General features: G+C 46.5%; 2 protein-coding genes and 1 long non-coding RNA gene across 5 annotated transcripts in view; 2 read left to right on the top strand and 1 right to left on the bottom strand.

Annotated features, from left to right (window-relative positions):
• Window positions 1-1,212, bottom strand: part of ADAMTS12 (ADAM metallopeptidase with thrombospondin type 1 motif 12) — a 160,276-nt gene extending 159,064 nt beyond the window's left edge. For both annotated transcript variants that reach the window (XM_032096207.1, XM_032096206.1), the window contains exon 1: window positions 986-1,212. In XM_032096207.1, coding sequence (XP_031952098.1) covers window positions 986-1,115 — 130 coding nt within the window. In that variant the 5' untranslated portion in view covers window positions 1,116-1,212. The remainder of the gene's footprint in view (window positions 1-985) is intronic.
• A 49-nt stretch (window positions 1,213-1,261) lies between these two features.
• Window positions 1,262-7,054, top strand: LOC116437889. Its single transcript, XR_004237523.1, has 2 exons — window positions 1,262-4,006; window positions 6,700-7,054. It is a non-coding gene; the product is annotated as an uncharacterized LOC116437889 (long non-coding RNA).
• Window positions 7,055-9,534: 2,480 nt separating this feature from the next.
• RXFP3 (relaxin family peptide receptor 3) lies at window positions 9,535-14,898 on the top strand. Of its 2 annotated transcripts, XM_032095678.1 has the most exons (2): window positions 9,535-10,913; window positions 12,817-14,898. In XM_032095678.1, exons 1-2 carry the CDS (start codon window positions 9,660-9,662, stop codon window positions 12,850-12,852), a joined length of 1,290 nt encoding a protein of 429 aa, XP_031951569.1. In that variant the 5' UTR covers window positions 9,535-9,659; the 3' UTR covers window positions 12,853-14,898. The 2 variants fall into 2 exon arrangements, with proteins under 2 accessions (XP_031951569.1, XP_031951568.1); XM_032095677.1 differs by lacking the exon at window positions 12,817-14,898 and having other exon boundaries at window positions 9,535-12,374.
• The last annotated feature ends 3,162 nt before the right edge of the window (window positions 14,899-18,060 follow it).

The following is an 18,060-nucleotide window of genomic DNA, read 5'->3' as shown; positions in this document are numbered from 1 at the left end:
AATTCTACATTCATTTCCAAATGCCTGACAATTAAATTGCTACTACATGCTAACACAACCATCCCTGTTCTGTCCCACGTAGAGCCACAGCGATGTAATTGCTGCTAGCATGCACCTTCAATGAATCCAACAGGAACCAGCTTCAGGATAATTGAGAAGTTCACTTTTCAGGGCACCTTATTTAAACACTTTTCATTTTCACGATCTCTGAGGGGTACAGAAGATTTTCTCTTCTGTGTTCAAGCTCTCCTGCCAGCACCACAGCTGTTGATTGCATCAGGAAGCAAAATTTTCTCATACACTTTTGGGTCTTCTACCACCAGGCAGAGTCTTCCAACTACTCATAATTTTACTCCCTTGGGAGCCACTTCTCCTGTTTTCCTTAAACAGGCAAAAACTAAAATAAAAAATAAAATTCCTGTCTTACACTCCCCACAGCAAAAGAGGGAGAAAACCCAACTCTGAGGGCAGCCTCAAAGAGACCCCTCCCGCGCATGAAGTCTGACTTGCAATCTACCATCCTCACTGAATGTGAGAAACTCACAGCGGGTGTTGAACCCCGGTAACACCAATCCTTCTGGAGCGCCTGCTGCTTTGGTACAGAAGCGATCACTTGTTTAGAAATAAGTAAACAATCAGGACAGTAAACTTCTTCAATTTAGTAGCACAAAACGAGTCTGGGATTTAGAGAGCTGCCTCTAAACGAGGAAGATCAGCAAAAAGCAGGGTTTAGCAATTAATACCTTCATCTACACAGCCAAACTCGATGACCGCCCAGGAGCCGCAGGAAGGCGCAGCCAGAGCGCGATGCCCCGCCGAGGGCAGCGCTGGGAGGGCGCCCGGGCAGCACCGGGGGCCGACACGGCCCGGCTCGCCGCCCCTCCCGCCCGAGCAGCGGCACGGAGCCGCGGCCGCTCCGGCTGGAAGCGCACCCTCGGCGGGACCCGCGCCCCGCCGCGCTCCCGTCCCGCCCGCCGCCACTGACCTTGCCCGCCGTCGGGGAACGCGGCGCTGCCGGCCGGCGGGGCCCTGCCCAGGCAGGGCGCTTGGGCGTGGAGGACGAGGAGCCAGAGGGAGACCATGCGTGCCGCCCGGCTCCGCGGGACACATGGCATGGTGCGGGCGGGGAGCTGCGAGCGGGGCGCCTATCGGGGCCCCGGCATGGCCGGGCGGCTCCCGGCGCCGCCGGACACAGGCGCCGCTCCGCGCAAGGGCTGCGCGGGGCCGTCCCGGTGTCTGGTTTCTGACGGCGGAGGGAGGAGGGCTGTGGGGAGGGAGCAGCTCCCGGGATCCCCCGCCTCGGAGCCGCCGGGGTTAACGCGGCGGGACGAACCGGGCCGGGCTGGCGGGGAGGGAGGAGAGGAGAGGCCGGCAACAGGGGCTGCCTGCCCCCCCTCCGCCCTCCACCGCGGCCGAAACGGGGCGTTCTCCCCGGCAGCCCTCGGGGAGGGCCGCCCGCGCACGGCAGCGTCTCCTCGCTGGTCTCACGCCCGTGGTCTCTGCTGAGGGGCCGGGGCAAGGCGCCTCGCAGCCCCGCACACGGCCTGGCAGAGGTTCCCCAGCCGCTGGGGAAATGTTCGAGGCACGCGGGAGTTTGACGCGTTTTCCACCACTTTCTGATGCGGTGGGAAAGGATGGCGGGGGTTTCGCCCCACCTGAAGCACCCGTAGCCCATGGCCCCTCGGGGTCAGCAGCCAGAGCCCAGTTTCCAGGCTGCCTCACAGAATCACAGCGTCAGTTAGGTTGGAAAAGACCTCTGCGATCACCGAGTCCAGCCTGTGACTGAACATCAAAATGTCAGCTAAACCATGGTACCAAGAGCCACATCCAGTGTTTTCTTAAACACCTCCAGGGATGCTGACTCCACCACCTCCCTGGGCATCTAATCATCCTTCCTTGTGAAAAAATTCTTCCCGATGTCCAACCTAAGCATTCCTTGATGCCTAAGACTCCTCAGAGTGCCGATACCATTCTGTGTTTTAGCAGTGTGCTGGCACATTGGGGTTACTTCTGAATGTCCTCCCTTTGTATGGAAAGTTCTTAAATAGCCTTGGCATCTCCATTCTTAAGTGCATGCTACGTGCTTTCTGCCAAGAGTCTCCTCAGGTGGCCTCTGCTATGGTTGCTGCTGAGCCAAGACTCCACAGATGGGTGCCCACTTTGGTGCTGTCTCATGCTTGAGACCTGGGCTGGGTTCCTCATCTGCTTTGATAGCCTCCTGCTTAAAGTTGACTCTGCCATGGACTTATTATATACTTTCATGGAAACCTGTGCTTAATTGTGCTCATTCCCCTGCTCAGTTTTCCCAAGATGAATGGCTGTCACAGTTCAGCTGTGAGAACTGTGAACTCCAGACTCCAGAGCACAAAAATGCAAAAAAAGAGTTAAAGCTCCAAGGTATTCTAAACCAGCTAGAAATGTGGCTTCCCCCAGACAGATAACTCTGGAAACAGACCATATTTATAAAAGAGTCATAATTGATTTAGGAGTCATCATGTACTCTCTTTTAGATAATGGAAGGACACAGACTGTGCAAAAGACATGGAATATTTGATATCCAACAGCACTTGCCAAGAGAAGATTTGTTAATTGCTAGGTATTTATTTCAATATAGCTGTCTAGGTATTCTGCATATGAAATAGTAGTATTTCATCTGTTACAGTGACAAGTTTCCTGGTGCTCTTGCCATTAGGATTCTTAGTCTAGTCATACAGTGGGCACTAGGCTGTTTTGTGAGACTGGGTATTGTAGCCTGATAAGCTCTTTATCAGCACTTCCCTGAAATTAATTTAAAGCTAAGTATGACCTGAAATTAATATAACATTTATAATATTTAGCATCTAAAAAACACTTGACAATTTTTGCATATAAAATGCCACACAATTTGACTTTAATATTTTGAAATAAGTCAGTCAGTGAATAAGAAAGAATCTACACTAAATGAAATGAAAAGGAAAAAGATTGTAAAGTGAGGAGAACAGGCCAGGAGCATTGGAAAGAAGGTATGACAGTTCAAGGGCATAGGTTTACAGAGTACTGGTTTAACATAATTGTTGAAGGCCATCAGAAAAATAGCCCTTCTGTGAGAGACATTTAACTATTTACTTCCATTTTCAGTCATCTCTTTAGGTAGGTGTTCACTGGTAGGTGAATCTGATGAGAGGCAACTAGTATTTCATGCAGGATTCCATCTTGGCTTCTCCCTCAGCAGGAAAACTTGATTCCTGTTGCCCATAATTCTCTCAAGCCCTGGAAGTGAAGGAGAACTAAAAGCAAGAGAGTTTGTGGGAATGCATTTTACTTTGATTTTTTTTTTCTTTTTTAATATTTTTTTTAATGACAAAAATTTGTAGATCCAAAAGTTGTACAGAGTGGAGAAAGAGAGCTGGGGGAATGTGGTCTGAGACATCTATAACTCTCTGGGCTTTGTGCCAGCATGCACATACAGAGACGAAATGATTCACTGGGTGTAGTGTCAGAAAATACCCGGGGGGACAGTAGGGTTCCTGCTTCAGGGATGGTGTGGCTGTAGCTGACACAGTCACAGTGTCCAAAACACAGCACTGTACCAGCTACTAAGTAGAAAACTACGTCTATCCCAGCTGAAAACAGGACACACACACAGAGTCAAAATGTGAAGCCATGGCACAAGTCAAAAGCACTCTCCTGCTGTGAGTACATACCGAGGCCAGCTATTTTAAGTGAACAGAATTTATGGCACTGCATCTTGCCAGTGGTTTCCTGTTCCAAAGAGGCATAACCTGAGGTTTTGGAGTATTTTTTGAAAGTCAGTGCATTTTGGGTTTTTTGCTAACTCAACCTCAATCATAAAGAGAAAAAGAATACAGCACCACATCAGCTGTGTTCTTTTGGCAACAAAGTTATTGCAGTTCAGTGGGTGCAGCTCTGCACAGAACAGCCTGTACATTTATTGAAAGGTCACAGTCAAGAGACACAATCAAGCCTGGACTGACAAACCAGAAACAACATCCGGACTCTTTTAAATGTAAGTAGACTTCCAGGACAGCCATAAAAGAAATGCATGTATTGCAATTTATATGTATGTAGAAATGTTTACAGAGAGACAGAAAAGCAGAGGTTCTGAGCAGCAGGGAACTAAAATACAAATTATATGATTTGACATAGAGGAGTTGCTTCAAAATGAAGTCCGTGTGAAGACAGTCAGGAAATTTTGCTTTGCCAGGAATGAGAGTCTCCTGCCCAAAATTTAAAGATATAAAATTATATAATACACACTTCTCTGCTCTTCTAGTCAGCAGGGAGAGAAGATACTTCTGGAGGATAACACATCCTTTCTGTCACATCCAAGGTGAAACACTATTCAGACCTGACTGTTAATAATCCAGGCACCTTAACAGTTTGCTTGGACTAGAAATGGCAAGAAGGTGGATCACACCTAGTGTGGTGGGCTTAGACTGTGCTGTGATTCTGTGAAATTGTGACTATTGGCAGGGATATGAACTGAAAGAGAATGACTTTGAATTCCAAGGACCCCGTGGAGTTTGCTGGGTAATTGCAATTGTTGATTTACAGCAGATTTATACAGAGGTTTGTGAGTGCATTTTTTAAATTTTTCTTTTTTAAATCTTTAATCTCATTCCCTATTTCTCATCAGGGATGCAGCCTCTTAACACAGCTAACTATTGGTAATTGAGCCAGAGACATCGTTGGATCTCTCGACTTGCATTTCATTATAGTCTTTACAGATTTTTGGGACTTCATAAGTTACTCTTGCAAAAAATATATATATATATTTGCTGACATTCCACTTCTGGTTTGTCTGTGGGCAGACTCAAGTAACAGAATGAAGCAAACTCTAAAGTAGTCAGTGATTCTTTGACATGAAGTTTTTTTGTATGCTCACACTCAGATTCCTCGTGAGTCTTCAAACATGGATTGTTATTTATAATTGGTAAATTAATTCACAAAATTATAATTTTGTGCTTGAACTATGTGAGTTTAAAAGCTCGTTGATCATATTATCCATATTAACCAAATAAAAGCATGTTTCTGGTGCAACAGGTCACTTTGAATTAACTTTTTATGAAAGTTCGTGCCAGAAAAATATGTTCTCAGTGGTTTGCCAGACCAGAATTTCTAGAATTCAATCTAGAAAGCAAATTATGAGAGGATGATGACCATGATTAAAGTTGGGTTGTTTTGGTTTTTTGTTTTGAGGGTAGGGGAGGAAGTGGTGTTGTTTGCTTGGGTTTTTTTAAATTAAAACCTATCTCTATGTCCAAATAATACTTTCTGGAGGATATGTCTCGGTCCATGAATCATGGTATGACCATTGTGTTACCTGAGACTTTGTAATGAAAGCCTGTATACATTTCCTACTACACTCTTAAGAAAAGAATTGCCATGAAAATCTTCCCATGGTGGACACACACCAAGTCACACCAAGTTCACTCTCAGGATGGAAAAGGTAAGAGTTGTAAAATCCAGTTGAAAATGTGCTGTTAACAGTTACTGTCTGAATTTAGTCAAAAAAATGAGACTGTAGCCCTGAGCTCATAAAAAACCAAAGGGAGACCATAGCGGTTCCAGAAATTAGAACTGAGAAACTAAACTAATATGAAATATCCCTTTCCTGTTTTCTAGTTTCCTTCTGCTGATTCTCCAGAATTTTGTTTGAGAGAAGATGCCATAAAAATAATTATTTGTAAAACAGAATTCAATTGCAAGAATGCAACATTTAAAAAATAATATAAAGTATACACATACTAGTAAATCTTTTTAATAAAGTTTGTTCTAGAGCTTTACTATTACTACTTTTTGCTTCAGTGTGTCAAATTTAAAAAAAAAAACCCTCTTACTACTACAAAAATATCCTGAGAAATAGTCCCCTGTTTCTGTATTTAGTGATACATTCAATATTTTAAAAATCTGCTTTAAGCTACAAAAATGCCTTTCATATTGAAAACAGAACACCATCTCCCTTGCCAAAACATTTCAAAGGAGCATACAGCTGGTTCAGTCACTGTTGTAATTATAATAAATCTTTTGTTTGTGTATGAGGTCTGTAAAGGGAGTGAAAAATTATAGGAATTTTTTGGAGTAAATTGTAGGAAAATTACCATTTTCAGCAAATGTTTATTTGGCATATTTATCTGAAACATTTTTTTAATGCTATTTGAGAAACACCTGCAGGACACTGACACAATATAGTCAAAACCAATGGGGACTTTCTGTTGGTGGTCTGAACTGGTGCTTTTTTAAGTTTACTGTACTGATTGATGCTGCCTGCAGGCAAACTAGCAATCTCAGCCCCATGGATTATTTTAGCATGGTACTATATATACACAAAAAAAGCCTCTGCCTGATTTGTTCGGGATTAACAGAATACACAAAGCAGCCATTTTTTCACCGTTATCGCTAGAATTATGTCATGGAAGCCTCTGCCTGTCAAGTTTGCTACAGTTTTCAGAAAGTTTGAGTAAGTAACACCAATTGCACTGACACTTGGATAAAAAGACTCCGGGAAGTTACATGTTAGCAACAAGTCTTTGGCCTCATGGATGGAATGAATAGAGAAAAAACAGAAGACAGTATCTTCCAGAACAATAACCCTTGTTACTGTATCTGATGTGTTTTGCAATCCTTTTTGAAAGCTGATGGAAGTGTTTGTTCTGACAGTGTGTTAATAAATCATTATTTCTTTTATTATTTATCTAGGTGTTACAAGTTCCCTTACCTGCCTCTGAAACTTCTCTGAGATGGAGAATGACAAAAGAAAAACCACCCAAGACTAAAAAGGAGTTTTTCTGGGAGTCAAAACATGAGCAAAAACCTTGGAGTATCATTTCACACCTGCAGCCCTGAGTTCAAAATCCACTACCAGTGTTCCCAGGAGGTACCTGAGTTCACACTCCATTGCTTTTTCTGGGTGGCTAACAGAAAAAGCAACATAACATTGGACATTATTTCCCTCCTCTTACCCTTTCTGAATCATTATTACTGTTCAGTCTCAGCAATGTATCATCAAGATGTGCAAAGCAGAAAAAATGGTAGAAGAAATTATTCTATGCAAGACATGTTTGATGCAATTTTTCCAGTGACGTATTTAAAATTGGATGTGAAGATAGCAATGTGATGAGAATAGGTCAGAATTCAATCTAGAAAAATCCACTTCTGCCCTATCAATCTTACTAATAATTTACCAAGTGAATCTGTCATAGTCTCTGCATGGGTCAAGTACAGCTTATTTTTTCCTTGTGGGCAAATACTAGCAGGACTAAGAGAAGAGGGAAAATTGAACAAGAGCTTGCTTATTTCAAGTATTTTACTAACCTTAGTTTTGGGTAAGTGCTGATTCTAGTGCTAAGGCAGCCATTGCTGCTGTGGGCTGGGGTGCACCTCACCCTCTTCACTCTTTACAAAACCTCTGCAAGTCTGTTTGAAACTCAGTATTTTCTCATTGCTCGTTTATATGATGGTTCTGCTGCTGGTGTGAGGTATCAGTGGCTTTCTCTTCTGCATATACTGTTTTACAGTTGACCATGCAACACTGATGGGACTAATGGGGTTGTTATATTTCACCACAAGGATGATTTCCTCTGGTTGAGAGAATTTGAAAAACTGTTGCTATTCAGCAGGCTAAGAGATGCAGCTTAATGTCATATATTGAAAATGCCACCCCAATGCAGCCATAGTCGGTGATTAAGAGGTATGGAAGCCTAGGAAAAAAATCCATAATTTGGAAAAAGTGTGAAAATATGCTGGATTTGGTTGGGGTGAAGTTATTTTTCTTCAAAGTGGCTGGTATGGAGATGTTTTGGATTTGTCCTGAGCAGCGATGATAACACAGAGATGTTTTAGTTACTGCTGAGCAGAGCTTACATAGAGCCAAGGTCGTTTCTGCTTCTCACACTGCCACACTGGCAGGGAAGCTGGGGGTGCTTGGGGGATTGGGAGGAGGCACAGCTGGGAGAGGTGACCCCAACTGACCAAAGGGATGTTCCAGACCGGATGATACCGTGTTCAGTCTACAAAGTGGAGGGAAGAAGAGGAAAGGGGGCATGTTTGGCATGATGACATTTGTCTTATCAAGTCACTGTTACATGTGATGGGCCCTGCTCTCCTGGAGATGGCTGAACTCCTGCCTGCCCATGGGAAATGAGGAATTAACTCCTTGTTTTGCTTTGCTTGCATGTGCAGCTCTTGCTTTCCCTAATAAACTGCCTTTATCTCAACCCTTGAGTTTTCCAGCTTTTACCCTTCCAATTTTCTGCCCAATTATGCTGGTGGGGCAGTGAATGAGTGCTGGCTGGTTCTACAGGGTCCCTGCAGATACAAATCAAAGTGATGAGTGGACTGGTGATAACAAATGGCAGACACGACTGTCTTTGCAGGAAGTTCAGTGAGATAAATCAATGGAGAAATAATATACTTGTTAAATGTTCCGTAAATCTCCCCCAGATGGCTGATTCACAGTGCTTTACTTAGGTATATTCAGAATCTATTTGGTTTTCAAAATGCGCAGTTACCTTGATTTATTTAAAGGCAGAATACAAGAAGGAAAGCCTCGGTTCCTATTCCCATCGATTGCTCTCTGTTTCTGCTGCCAGCTTGGTAGGGAAGCGATTTTTGGGCCTCGCGCAAGACAGGGGGGCCCCCTGCGGGCGGGATCCCTCTGCCTCCGGGGAAGCGGCTGCTGCTGCTCTTGCCTTCACCCACGCGCTGCACCGATAGCCGGGCTTTACAGCTCCCTTGTCCGTGCAGTTCGCTTTAAAATTAGGGAGAGACACCGTCTCCCGGCGTCCCAAAAGCAGGAGAGGCGTTCGTGGCTCGTGGGGGTTCGTGGGGAGTGCGGTCTTTCAGGGCACGGCGAAGCGCGGTCCGGCTCGGTACCGGGGTTTCTCAGGCGCGAAAGCGCAGGTGGTTTCGGGCTCACCCTGCGGGTCAGCGGACGTGCGACATCCCCAAAACTTGTCCCCACGCAGGAGGGGACAGGTTCTGTGGGAGCTGATCCGCGGGGTGCACATCGGGGAGAGGGGATCACATCGGGGAGAGGGGATTACATCGGGGGAGTGAGGATCACATCGGGAGAGGGGGGATCATATCGGGGGAGGGGGCACGACACCGGGGGAGAGGGCACGACACCGGGGGAGAGGGCATCACGTAGGGAGGAGGGCATCACACCGGGGGAGAGGACAACGTCTCTGGCTGGGCGCTTGCCGCACTGAGCCCTCGGGAACGCCCGGCTGGTCCACACGCGCGGTTCCCTGCCAGGTGTGCGGGACGGGACGGGACGAGACGAGACGGGATGGATCGAGACGGGACGCGGCGGGACGGGCCGAGCCAGGCCGGGACAAGATGGAACGGAACGCGGCGGGAAGGAACGGGACGGGACGCGGCGGAACGGGGGCGGTGCGCGGGGAGCAGCCGCGGGGGCAGCGGGGCGCGGCGGCCGCGCTCAGCACCGGGGAGAGCTCCGCGCCCACCGCGCATGCCCCGCCCCGCCGGCGCGGATAAAAGCGCGGCGCGGAGCCGAGCGGCGCCAGCGGTGGCACCTGCACAGCCGGCAACGCGCGGTCCCCGGACCCTGCCGCCGCTCCAGCAGCCCGCCCGCCGCTGCCGCTGGTCAGCGTCTGGGGGAAAAGCTCCCGCGGACCCGTCTCCCACCCTAGCATGGGATGGGCGAGCCCTGCGAGCGCGGTGCCTGCTCGCCAGCCGCTGGCATAAAGGAAGGAGCGCACCGGGAGTCCTGGGACACGCCGCTGGGCTTTCTGGAAGGCGCTCAGATGGACAACGGGAGCAACGTGTCCTTCTTGCAGCTCTTGAAGAATATCAACCTGGAGCGAGCTGACGGGATGCAGGGGGACAGCTCTGATGTCGTTAGGATTGTCATCTCGCTGGTGTATTCCGTGGTGTGCGCCCTGGGACTGGTGGGCAACCTGCTGGTGCTCTACCTGATGAAAAGCAAGCAAGGCTGGAGGAAATCCTCCATCAACCTCTTTGTGACCAGCCTGGCAGTGACTGACTTCCAGTTTGTGCTGACCTTGCCATTCTGGGCAGTGGAGAACGCGCTGGACTTCAACTGGCTCTTCGGCAAGGCAATGTGTAAGATCGTCTCCTATGTGACAGCAATGAATATGTATGCCAGTGTATTCTTTCTCACTGCCATGAGTGTGGCTCGATACCGCTCTGTGGCTTCAGCCTTGAAGAATCAGCGTCGAGGTGACCCACTGGGTGGCTGCTGCTCTGCCAAGTGGCTTTGTGCACTCATCTGGCTGTCGGCTGTCCTGGCTTCCCTGCCCCATGCCATTTTTTCCACCACTGCCACTGTCTTTGATGATGTTCTCTGCCTTGTCAAGTTCCCAGAGGGCCAAGGCAACAATGCCCAGTTCTGGCTTGGTCTGTACCACATCCAGAAGGTGCTGCTGGGCTTCATGGTACCGCTGGTCATCATTAGTCTCTGCTACTTGCTCCTGGTGCGCTTCATCAGTGACAAGCACGTGGGCAGCACCTGCAGTGGCCCCAGCATCAGGCGCCGCTCCAAAGTGACTAGGTCAGTGTCCATCGTGGTGCTGTCCTTCTTCTTGTGCTGGCTGCCTAACCAAGCACTTACAACGTGGGGGATACTCATCAAACTCAACGTGGTGCACTTCAGTAATGAATACTTTCTCTCCCAAGTGTACCTCTTCCCCATCAGCGTGTGCCTGGCACATTCCAACAGCTGCCTCAATCCCATCCTCTACTGCCTCATGCGCAGGGAGTTCCGCAAGGCACTGAAGAGCCTCCTCTGGAGGATCACCTCACCTTCCCTCACCACTATGCGCCCTTTCACTGACACCACCAAGCCTGAGAAGGAGGAGCAGGCCCTGCATGCCGTGATGCCTGTCCACCCTGTCCCTGCTGCTCCCCGTGCTGCAGCCATCCAAGCAGAGGTGGCCTATTACCCTCCAGGGGTGGTGATGTACAACAGCCGCTACGACCTGCTGCCTGCCAGCTCCATGGAGCAGCACTGCTGAGATGGCAGGGGGCTCTGGGGGTGGGACAGTGCCAGATGTGGCCTGGGGATATTGAATGCCTGGTCAGGACAAGGGGAGGAGGGATGAGTAAAGGAGGACTTCTGTGTGAGAGATGCTCTTTTGTGGTTTTGTCTGCCCTCGGAGACCCTTGATGGACATTGTTGTCTGGAGAATGCACCCTGAGCTGGAGAGCAGGGCTAGGAGGAGGTAGTGGTGGGGTGTCTCTATGAAATGCCTTTTAGTGCTTGTACCTCTTCTGGGGAACAAGAACTGGTGAGGCTGATGGGACTCCAGCCAGGGAGGATGCAGGATGTGCAAAGCACCACAGGAAGGAGAGGGGCTGGTTGGGGTGGGCTGGGGCTGGAAGGTGTCAAACGTGTCCCTTCAAGCTGGAGCTGCAAGCAGCAAGAGGCCAGCAGCCCTTGCACCCTTTGTGTTTGTCTGTGCCAGGGAGAGGAGCTGAGCTGCTTTCTCACTGCTGCAGGACCCTGTAAACAGTGCAGGCCTGACGGGTCACTGCTCCCCAGGTTCCACTGAAGGCACGGGGAGCCTCTCTTCTATTTCAAACCCGCCCTGAGGGGAACTGTCAGGACAAGTTCAGGCTTGGCCCCTTTCTTCTCTTCTAGGGGCTTAGGAAAGAGAGGGGACAAGACTGTGCTCCCCTCCACATCAGTGCAGGATCTGCTTTTCCAGCTACCCCCTCCCCCTCAGCTGCTGCCAGGGTATAGAGCAACCTAGACAGTCAAGGAGAAACCCAAGGACAGAATTTGCAGCTTCACAAGGAGGTGTTGCTTTGCCTGGGTTTGGACGGAGGGCGTAAGCCCCCTAACATTGTTCCTCAGCCTCTCTCCAGGCCCCTGAGGGGAAAGGAAACCTCACAGCCCCAGACCATGTGTAGCAAGACAGCATCTCCCCCAGGGCACTGAGGTTGCAGGCTTAATTTTTGCTGCACTTCAGACTGTTCATATTTCACTACAGGAAATCAGCACAATTGTAAATAAAATTAAAACAAGCAAACAAAAAACCAAGGGGGAAAAGAAACAATCCTAGTCACTTCAAATCACTTGCTCTGGGATACTTCTGGTTCACTTAAAACCAAACACAAAGGCTTCAGTTCTGCTGAGTGTTTTCACTGTCACTTGCCAGAGTTTCCGTGAAGTTCAGTTCCTCTGGTCTGAGCAGCCCTAGGGCCTACAGTGCTTATGTAGCCTAGAGAATGTAAGGGATTGGCCTGTCCCAGTCTCCGTTCTAGAGAAATGACTAGCAAATAATTTGAGGCTGATCTGAATCAAACTTCTAAGGGGATGAAAAAAGTGTATTTTTAAGCTGTGAAAATTTTTATGATAAAATTATATATCTACTTCTTAAAATATTTTTTTTAATTATGGGGAAAAGAATTTGAAATCAAATTATCAAAATATTTGTTTTAAAAGATAGGAAAATGCAACAGTTCTGGTTTTATTTTCAGAATACAAGTTCATTAATCCCTAATATTGCATATAAGATGATTATTTAAATATAATTTTCAAAACTCTTTTCTATTTCCAACCCCTTTCCATGCAGTCTAACTCCAGCATCTGCCTAACTCTGCTAAAAAGGCATTTATGCAGAGGGTTGTTTGTCACCTCTAAGTATTGACATGGAGCAAACTTGCTATTTCTCTCCAGAGAAAACTGCAACGCCATAGTGGCAATTACTCTTTTCAGACTCTGTAAGGTTTACTCTATATGTTGATAACTCCTGTTGTAAAATTCATGTTTGATCTGAAAGCAGCTTATTCTGCTATTTGTAAGGAGAAGTTGTTCTCTTTTTTTTCAAGGCAGAACAGACTTCTCCAGCCTTGAGCACTTGCTAGGGGGGAAGATACTGATTTACAAGTTGTCTGAAGAAAAGCAGAAGTGAGCTGGTGGCTGCTGGGCGTATTTACACAGATGCAAAGACTCCGAAGAAATCAGACATATCCACAGAAGAACTTAAGCATCTAAATACTGTACAACTGCCTCTCTAACCTCCTAAATCCTGACTTGGTTGACAGGTGAAGTCTATAGGTACTTAAAGTTTTTTCTAGTAAAATTTTTGTGCCTAGAAATCTGTTCCTGAGCATGCCTAAATCTGCTTGATTCTGTAGCACTTATTTCTGTGCTTTATGGGGATATCTCTGTTGGGACTGGCCACAGTGTGTATCCTGTGAGGGAGGTAACTTTGCATCCCAACACAGAAGACCCTGTGCCAGGCCACACTAAGCCAGGAGCGGCTGTGAACTTAACTCATTCCCCCCATCCCTCCCTTTGAATCTGTTCCTGGATGTGCTGCTTCTGTCCCAGCTTCAATGTATGTGCAGATTATGCTCCTTCCCCTTCCCTTGTGAAATGCTAAATTAGTGGGCACAGCTATCCCCCACAGCTTGAGAGATTCAGCTCCCCCTTTCCCACATCCCAGGGGAATGGTTGAATCTCTGGGCCCCTTTGTGAATGTGCTCATGTTCTCTGGCTTGAAACAGTTCCCTGTTGCATGAATTGCTGGCTGTTGCTGGAGCATAAGGTCAGTGAAAGCCCTCAAACACTGCTTGGCAGTGGTTAGGGTGCAATCTCCAAAGAGGAACTGTGAAGAGATTTTTTCACTTCAACTACAGAATAGAAATTGGATCCAGATCTGGGTTCTAGGTCTCCCCTTCCCAAGAACAGTGGTTAACTCACTCACAGGTCCTGGCTCAATTAAGTTCCAGTATGCTCTTCAGGAGCCTGAAGTTTTTCTAGACCTACAGGTAAAGCAGCTTAATGTGCTAAGGATTTGCAAAAAACTGCATTCTTCTTCTGTGAGAAAGCCCTAATATCTGTGTTCCGGGGTAAGAAAGCTGCACTGTTGTATGAGAAAAGGACACCATGAACTCTTAAGTCCAGAGTTCAGAGAGATATAATTGCATTTCTATAGGCCAGGAGAAAGTATCTAAATTAAGGACATGGGAGGAATCTCACAGCCAGACGCTCTTCTTGCTGTTTGCTTTTGAACAACAAAATTTCTTGCTTAACTTGTTGGAAATTTATTCCCTATCTGATGTTTAACTGTTTTTGTGCATTAAATAAACAGCTGTCCAAGTGTCTAAAGTGTAACTGTGAATTTCAGTAGATAGCAAGCTGCCTGAAAGAGAGCCTCTGTGGTGCTCAGCATGGCAAAACCCATGTACTTTTGTGGATGTCAATGCAGACATAATTTTATGCCAGGAAAACAACACAGTAAAACAGGTGGTGTTCAGAACAATGCATAGTTAGCCCAGAATGCTGGCAATGTACCATTCTCAGAGGAAACCCCAGGTGCCTGATCACTAGAGACATAAAAATGTCACATTTGGGCAATCACCCAAACATGAAAATACCTTGAGTGTGTAGGGACTATGAAATTAGAAGGCAACTCTTTTTCAAGTCACTGATCTGCCAGGTGTAGGTCATGGATCTGCTGTTTGAATGAGGCACAACCCATCCACACTTGGCCAAATGCTGGTTCAGGCCACACCAGCAGCCCAGGCTGTGCAGGTCAGTGTGTGTCCAGCACAGCCAAAGAGCACACCTCTAGCAACATGTGCGCAGAGAGAAATTTTGCTTCACCTGTGCCGTGAGTCCTAGATAACAGCAAGAAATCCGTGCTCTGTGTTGCACAGGCAGGGGCACCAGCCTGGGTCTTGGCAGAAGGTGCAGTTTCTCTGTGTGCATAGGGTGTGTGGCCTCAGCAGAGGGTTTTTCCAGCTCAACAACAACAAATCCTACCAAGTATCTGGGGGTTCGTAAGTAAAGAGTAAAACACACTTCAAAACCACTCCTGTTTCCTGCAAATGTTCGTGTCTTCATTTGTAACAATCACCTTTTCGTGGACTAAAATAAACATTGCTGAAGGCTACAAAACAATACTTACAGAGTTCTTGACAAGATTTTTATTCTTGTTCTCCTCCTGTTACGAATTCCTGATAGGGTGCTGGTGGAGAGGTGCACATGGTCATAGCAGGGTAGGGACCTGAAGGTGCAGGCTGACATCTAGTGACAAACTGAGAGAACCTTTAAAGACCGGATATTTTCATCAGGCAAAGACTTTGATTGCTTAGGGACGTTTAAATATCTCAGCCCCTTAAATAACTAACCAAGGTCTTAATGTAATAACAACCTCCAATTGCATTTCCAAATTTCCCTTTGAAATGCCTCTTCAGTGGAAATACTGTTTCACTTTCTCAGTGAGTTATTCTGGCACTCACTTTAGCAGTAAAAAAAATCCAGTCCCCTTCATTCCCATTCATGACTGTCTACTCTAAAACTTGATTATTCAATTGAGTCCCTGCACAGAAACTCTGATCTAATTCATATCCCTGAGCTGGAGCAGGAATAGATATGGGTGTGGTGCAGTTCAAGGACATTAGATTGAGAGCTTGGATCTCCTTTTTTTAGTGAGGGTCATTTCTCAAATGAAAATTCTTATTTTTCCATTTAAAGGGGGTCGCTGAAAATACCTTGTTATCATGAGGAGAGCAGTTAAAAGAATCTCCTCTAGATACAATCTCAGTATCAGTCACTGACATGGGTAGCCAGTTAACTTGCTCCTGTGCTAAAATGTAGCTGATAATACACATAAGCAGGTTTCTCTGCCTGTGTCTGTGCATAGCTTCAGAGTCCTTCCCAAAATCTTAACTGTAAGTTATAGACTCACAGGATGGCCAAGAAAATTGGGCCAAAAGATCAGCTGGACACAGAAGCAGTTTATTTAGTTAACAAGTTTTTGGAAACATTGACTACCAGGTTGGAAAGGACTGGTTACTATTCAGTGTGTGAAATGACAAAATAAAGATATCTCACTCAGATATCAGCTCTCTCCCTTACTCACCCATTCCTTGGGACAATGAGATACTGTTTCTCCAAGCACTTGTGATTTTCCTTCAGATCAGCTGAATGAGTATGGTCAGTTGTACAGTGATCAAACTAACTATTCAACACTGACTTCTAAAATCATTGTTCAATTAACCTTTCCACTTTCACTCAGCTGAACCTCACACTGGATAAAACTGGAATCTTGTGGAAAATGACTGGTTTCTGTATTTGTGAAGAAGCCTGATCAGCACATTCACACTGGGAGAGGGGGATTCTACACCAGGGGGTTGTGCCACCATTCAAAGGGTCCTCAGTGGGCTGGAGAAATGGGCTGACAGGAGCCCAAGGCAGCTGGGCAAAGGGAGGTGGAAATTCCTATGCTCTCTGCACCTGCACAGGCTGGAGTGCAGTCGATCAGAAAGCAAAGAAGGAGCTGGGGACAAGGTGAACACAAGACAGCAATGGGCCTGTGCAGCAAAGGCCAGCAGCATCCTGCCCTCCACAGGGCAGGGTGCTGCCAGCTGGTCAGGGGAGGGGATCCTTCCCCTCTGCTGAGCTTGGTGAGACACATTTTCTGCTGTGTCCAGTCCTGGGCAGGTTACCCAGTTCTGCATTATTTACCAGAGAGGCTCTGATACGACGGAGGGCTTTGAGCATTTGCCACGTGACGGGACGCTGACAGAGCTGGAGGTGTTCAGCCTGGACCTGAGAAGGCTTGGGGACTTCATCAGTGTATGCAAATAGCTAATGTGGGCGGGGATTAAAGAAGATTAAATCAGAGTCTTCTCCGTGTTTTTCAGGGAGTAGACAAGAGGCAATAGGCACAAAATGAAATTCCATCATTTAAATGTAAGAAGGAAAACAAAACCTTTCAAAGGGTGTGGTCAAGCACTGGAACAGGTTGCCTGGAGAGACTGTGGAGTCTCCAGCTTCAGAGATGCTCAGAATGACTCAACACTGATTGTACTGCTTGAGCAACCCCGTGCTGAGCAGGGGACTTGGACTGGGTCATCTCCAGAGGCAACCCCAACTATTCTGTGCTTTTGTGTGATTCTTTGATAGCAAATAGGTTGCTCTGGATATGTCTTTCTTCCAATACAGTAGAATTAGCATTCATAGCTGTCTTGCTTGATGTTTATTCTGAAGAAACTCTAGAAATGTTATGCCCTCAAATCATCTACTACTATGTATTTCAAAACACCTATTAAATGATCTTTCAAAATGTTTTAATTGCTTTTAATTTCTGATGAAGTGGTGGAGGGGGCTCTGAGGAAATATAGTCTTCCTTCTGCCCATCAAAAGTCACTTCCTGCTGAACTCCAGTCACTTGTTCACAGGCAAATACAGTGATGGATACAGAGTTACAGAGAGTGAACTATGAGCTCCTGAACTGAAGGTAACGATCCTGCAGCAGGAGTAAATAACTGCTCAGTGTGTACAGGCGATCATAAATAGGGAAAAGAAGAACCTGGTTTAAATTTCAGATCTGGGATTACATTTTCAGAGATGTAAACTGAAATCTTGAATTTTGAGCCCACTTGAGTCATTCCAAGGAAAATATTCCAAAATGCAAAATCCCTGTTCAGAAAAGAACACCTTTTAATAAGGTACCAGCTTTCTCTCTGAGAGAATCGTAGTTCCAAAAGCAGTTTTACTGCCGTGTTTTGCAATGTTACGGCAATCTAACAATGTTTGGGATTTATTTTTTCTACTTATTGGGATTGAGTGTTTTTCAGCACTTTGAGTTCACTTTGAGTGAACTTCAGCACTTATTAAAGAGAGAAGTACCTCAGCCTTCGAAATCTCTGGAAACTGAATAACTTGCAAATTACATTGCAAGCTAACTTTTTTTTTTTTAAATCGGGTATGAATGTTGAAAAAACCCCCAAATCATCTGAGATACATTTGCACTTACATGGTGATCTGCCAGCCGTGCAACCCCAGTGTAGACTTCAGCAAAATGCATCTCTGTCAGAAACCTTTTTTTCCCTCTTATCACTTGTTAGACTCCACAATTCTGCCATTTGTCACATCTCCTCCTCAGCATCTAACGAGCAGAGGGGCCTGGAAAACAGAGGTATCCAAGACTCTGATGCTGCCTCTCTCTGTGCTGCGACCAATGTCCCCCCACCTCCTGATTTACTTTACCTGCTGTGAGCCAATGCAACAAAAACTCATCTGCCAAACAAGTGGGGAACGGCTGCACTACAGGATCG

The sequence above is a fragment of the Corvus moneduloides genome, chromosome Z (genome assembly GCF_009650955.1).
Source record: "Corvus moneduloides isolate bCorMon1 chromosome Z, bCorMon1.pri, whole genome shotgun sequence".
NCBI lineage: Eukaryota > Metazoa > Chordata > Aves > Passeriformes > Corvidae > Corvus > Corvus moneduloides.
Note: the sequence above shows the minus strand (reverse complement) of the source record. Positions and strands in the feature narration are given on the sequence as shown.

What these genes read in the sequence shown, in the direction of transcription:
- RXFP3 (XM_032095677.1), top strand. Translation starts at nt 9,660, where the DNA reads ATGGGCGAGCCCTGCGAGCGCGGTGCCTGCTCGCCAGCCGCTGGCATA.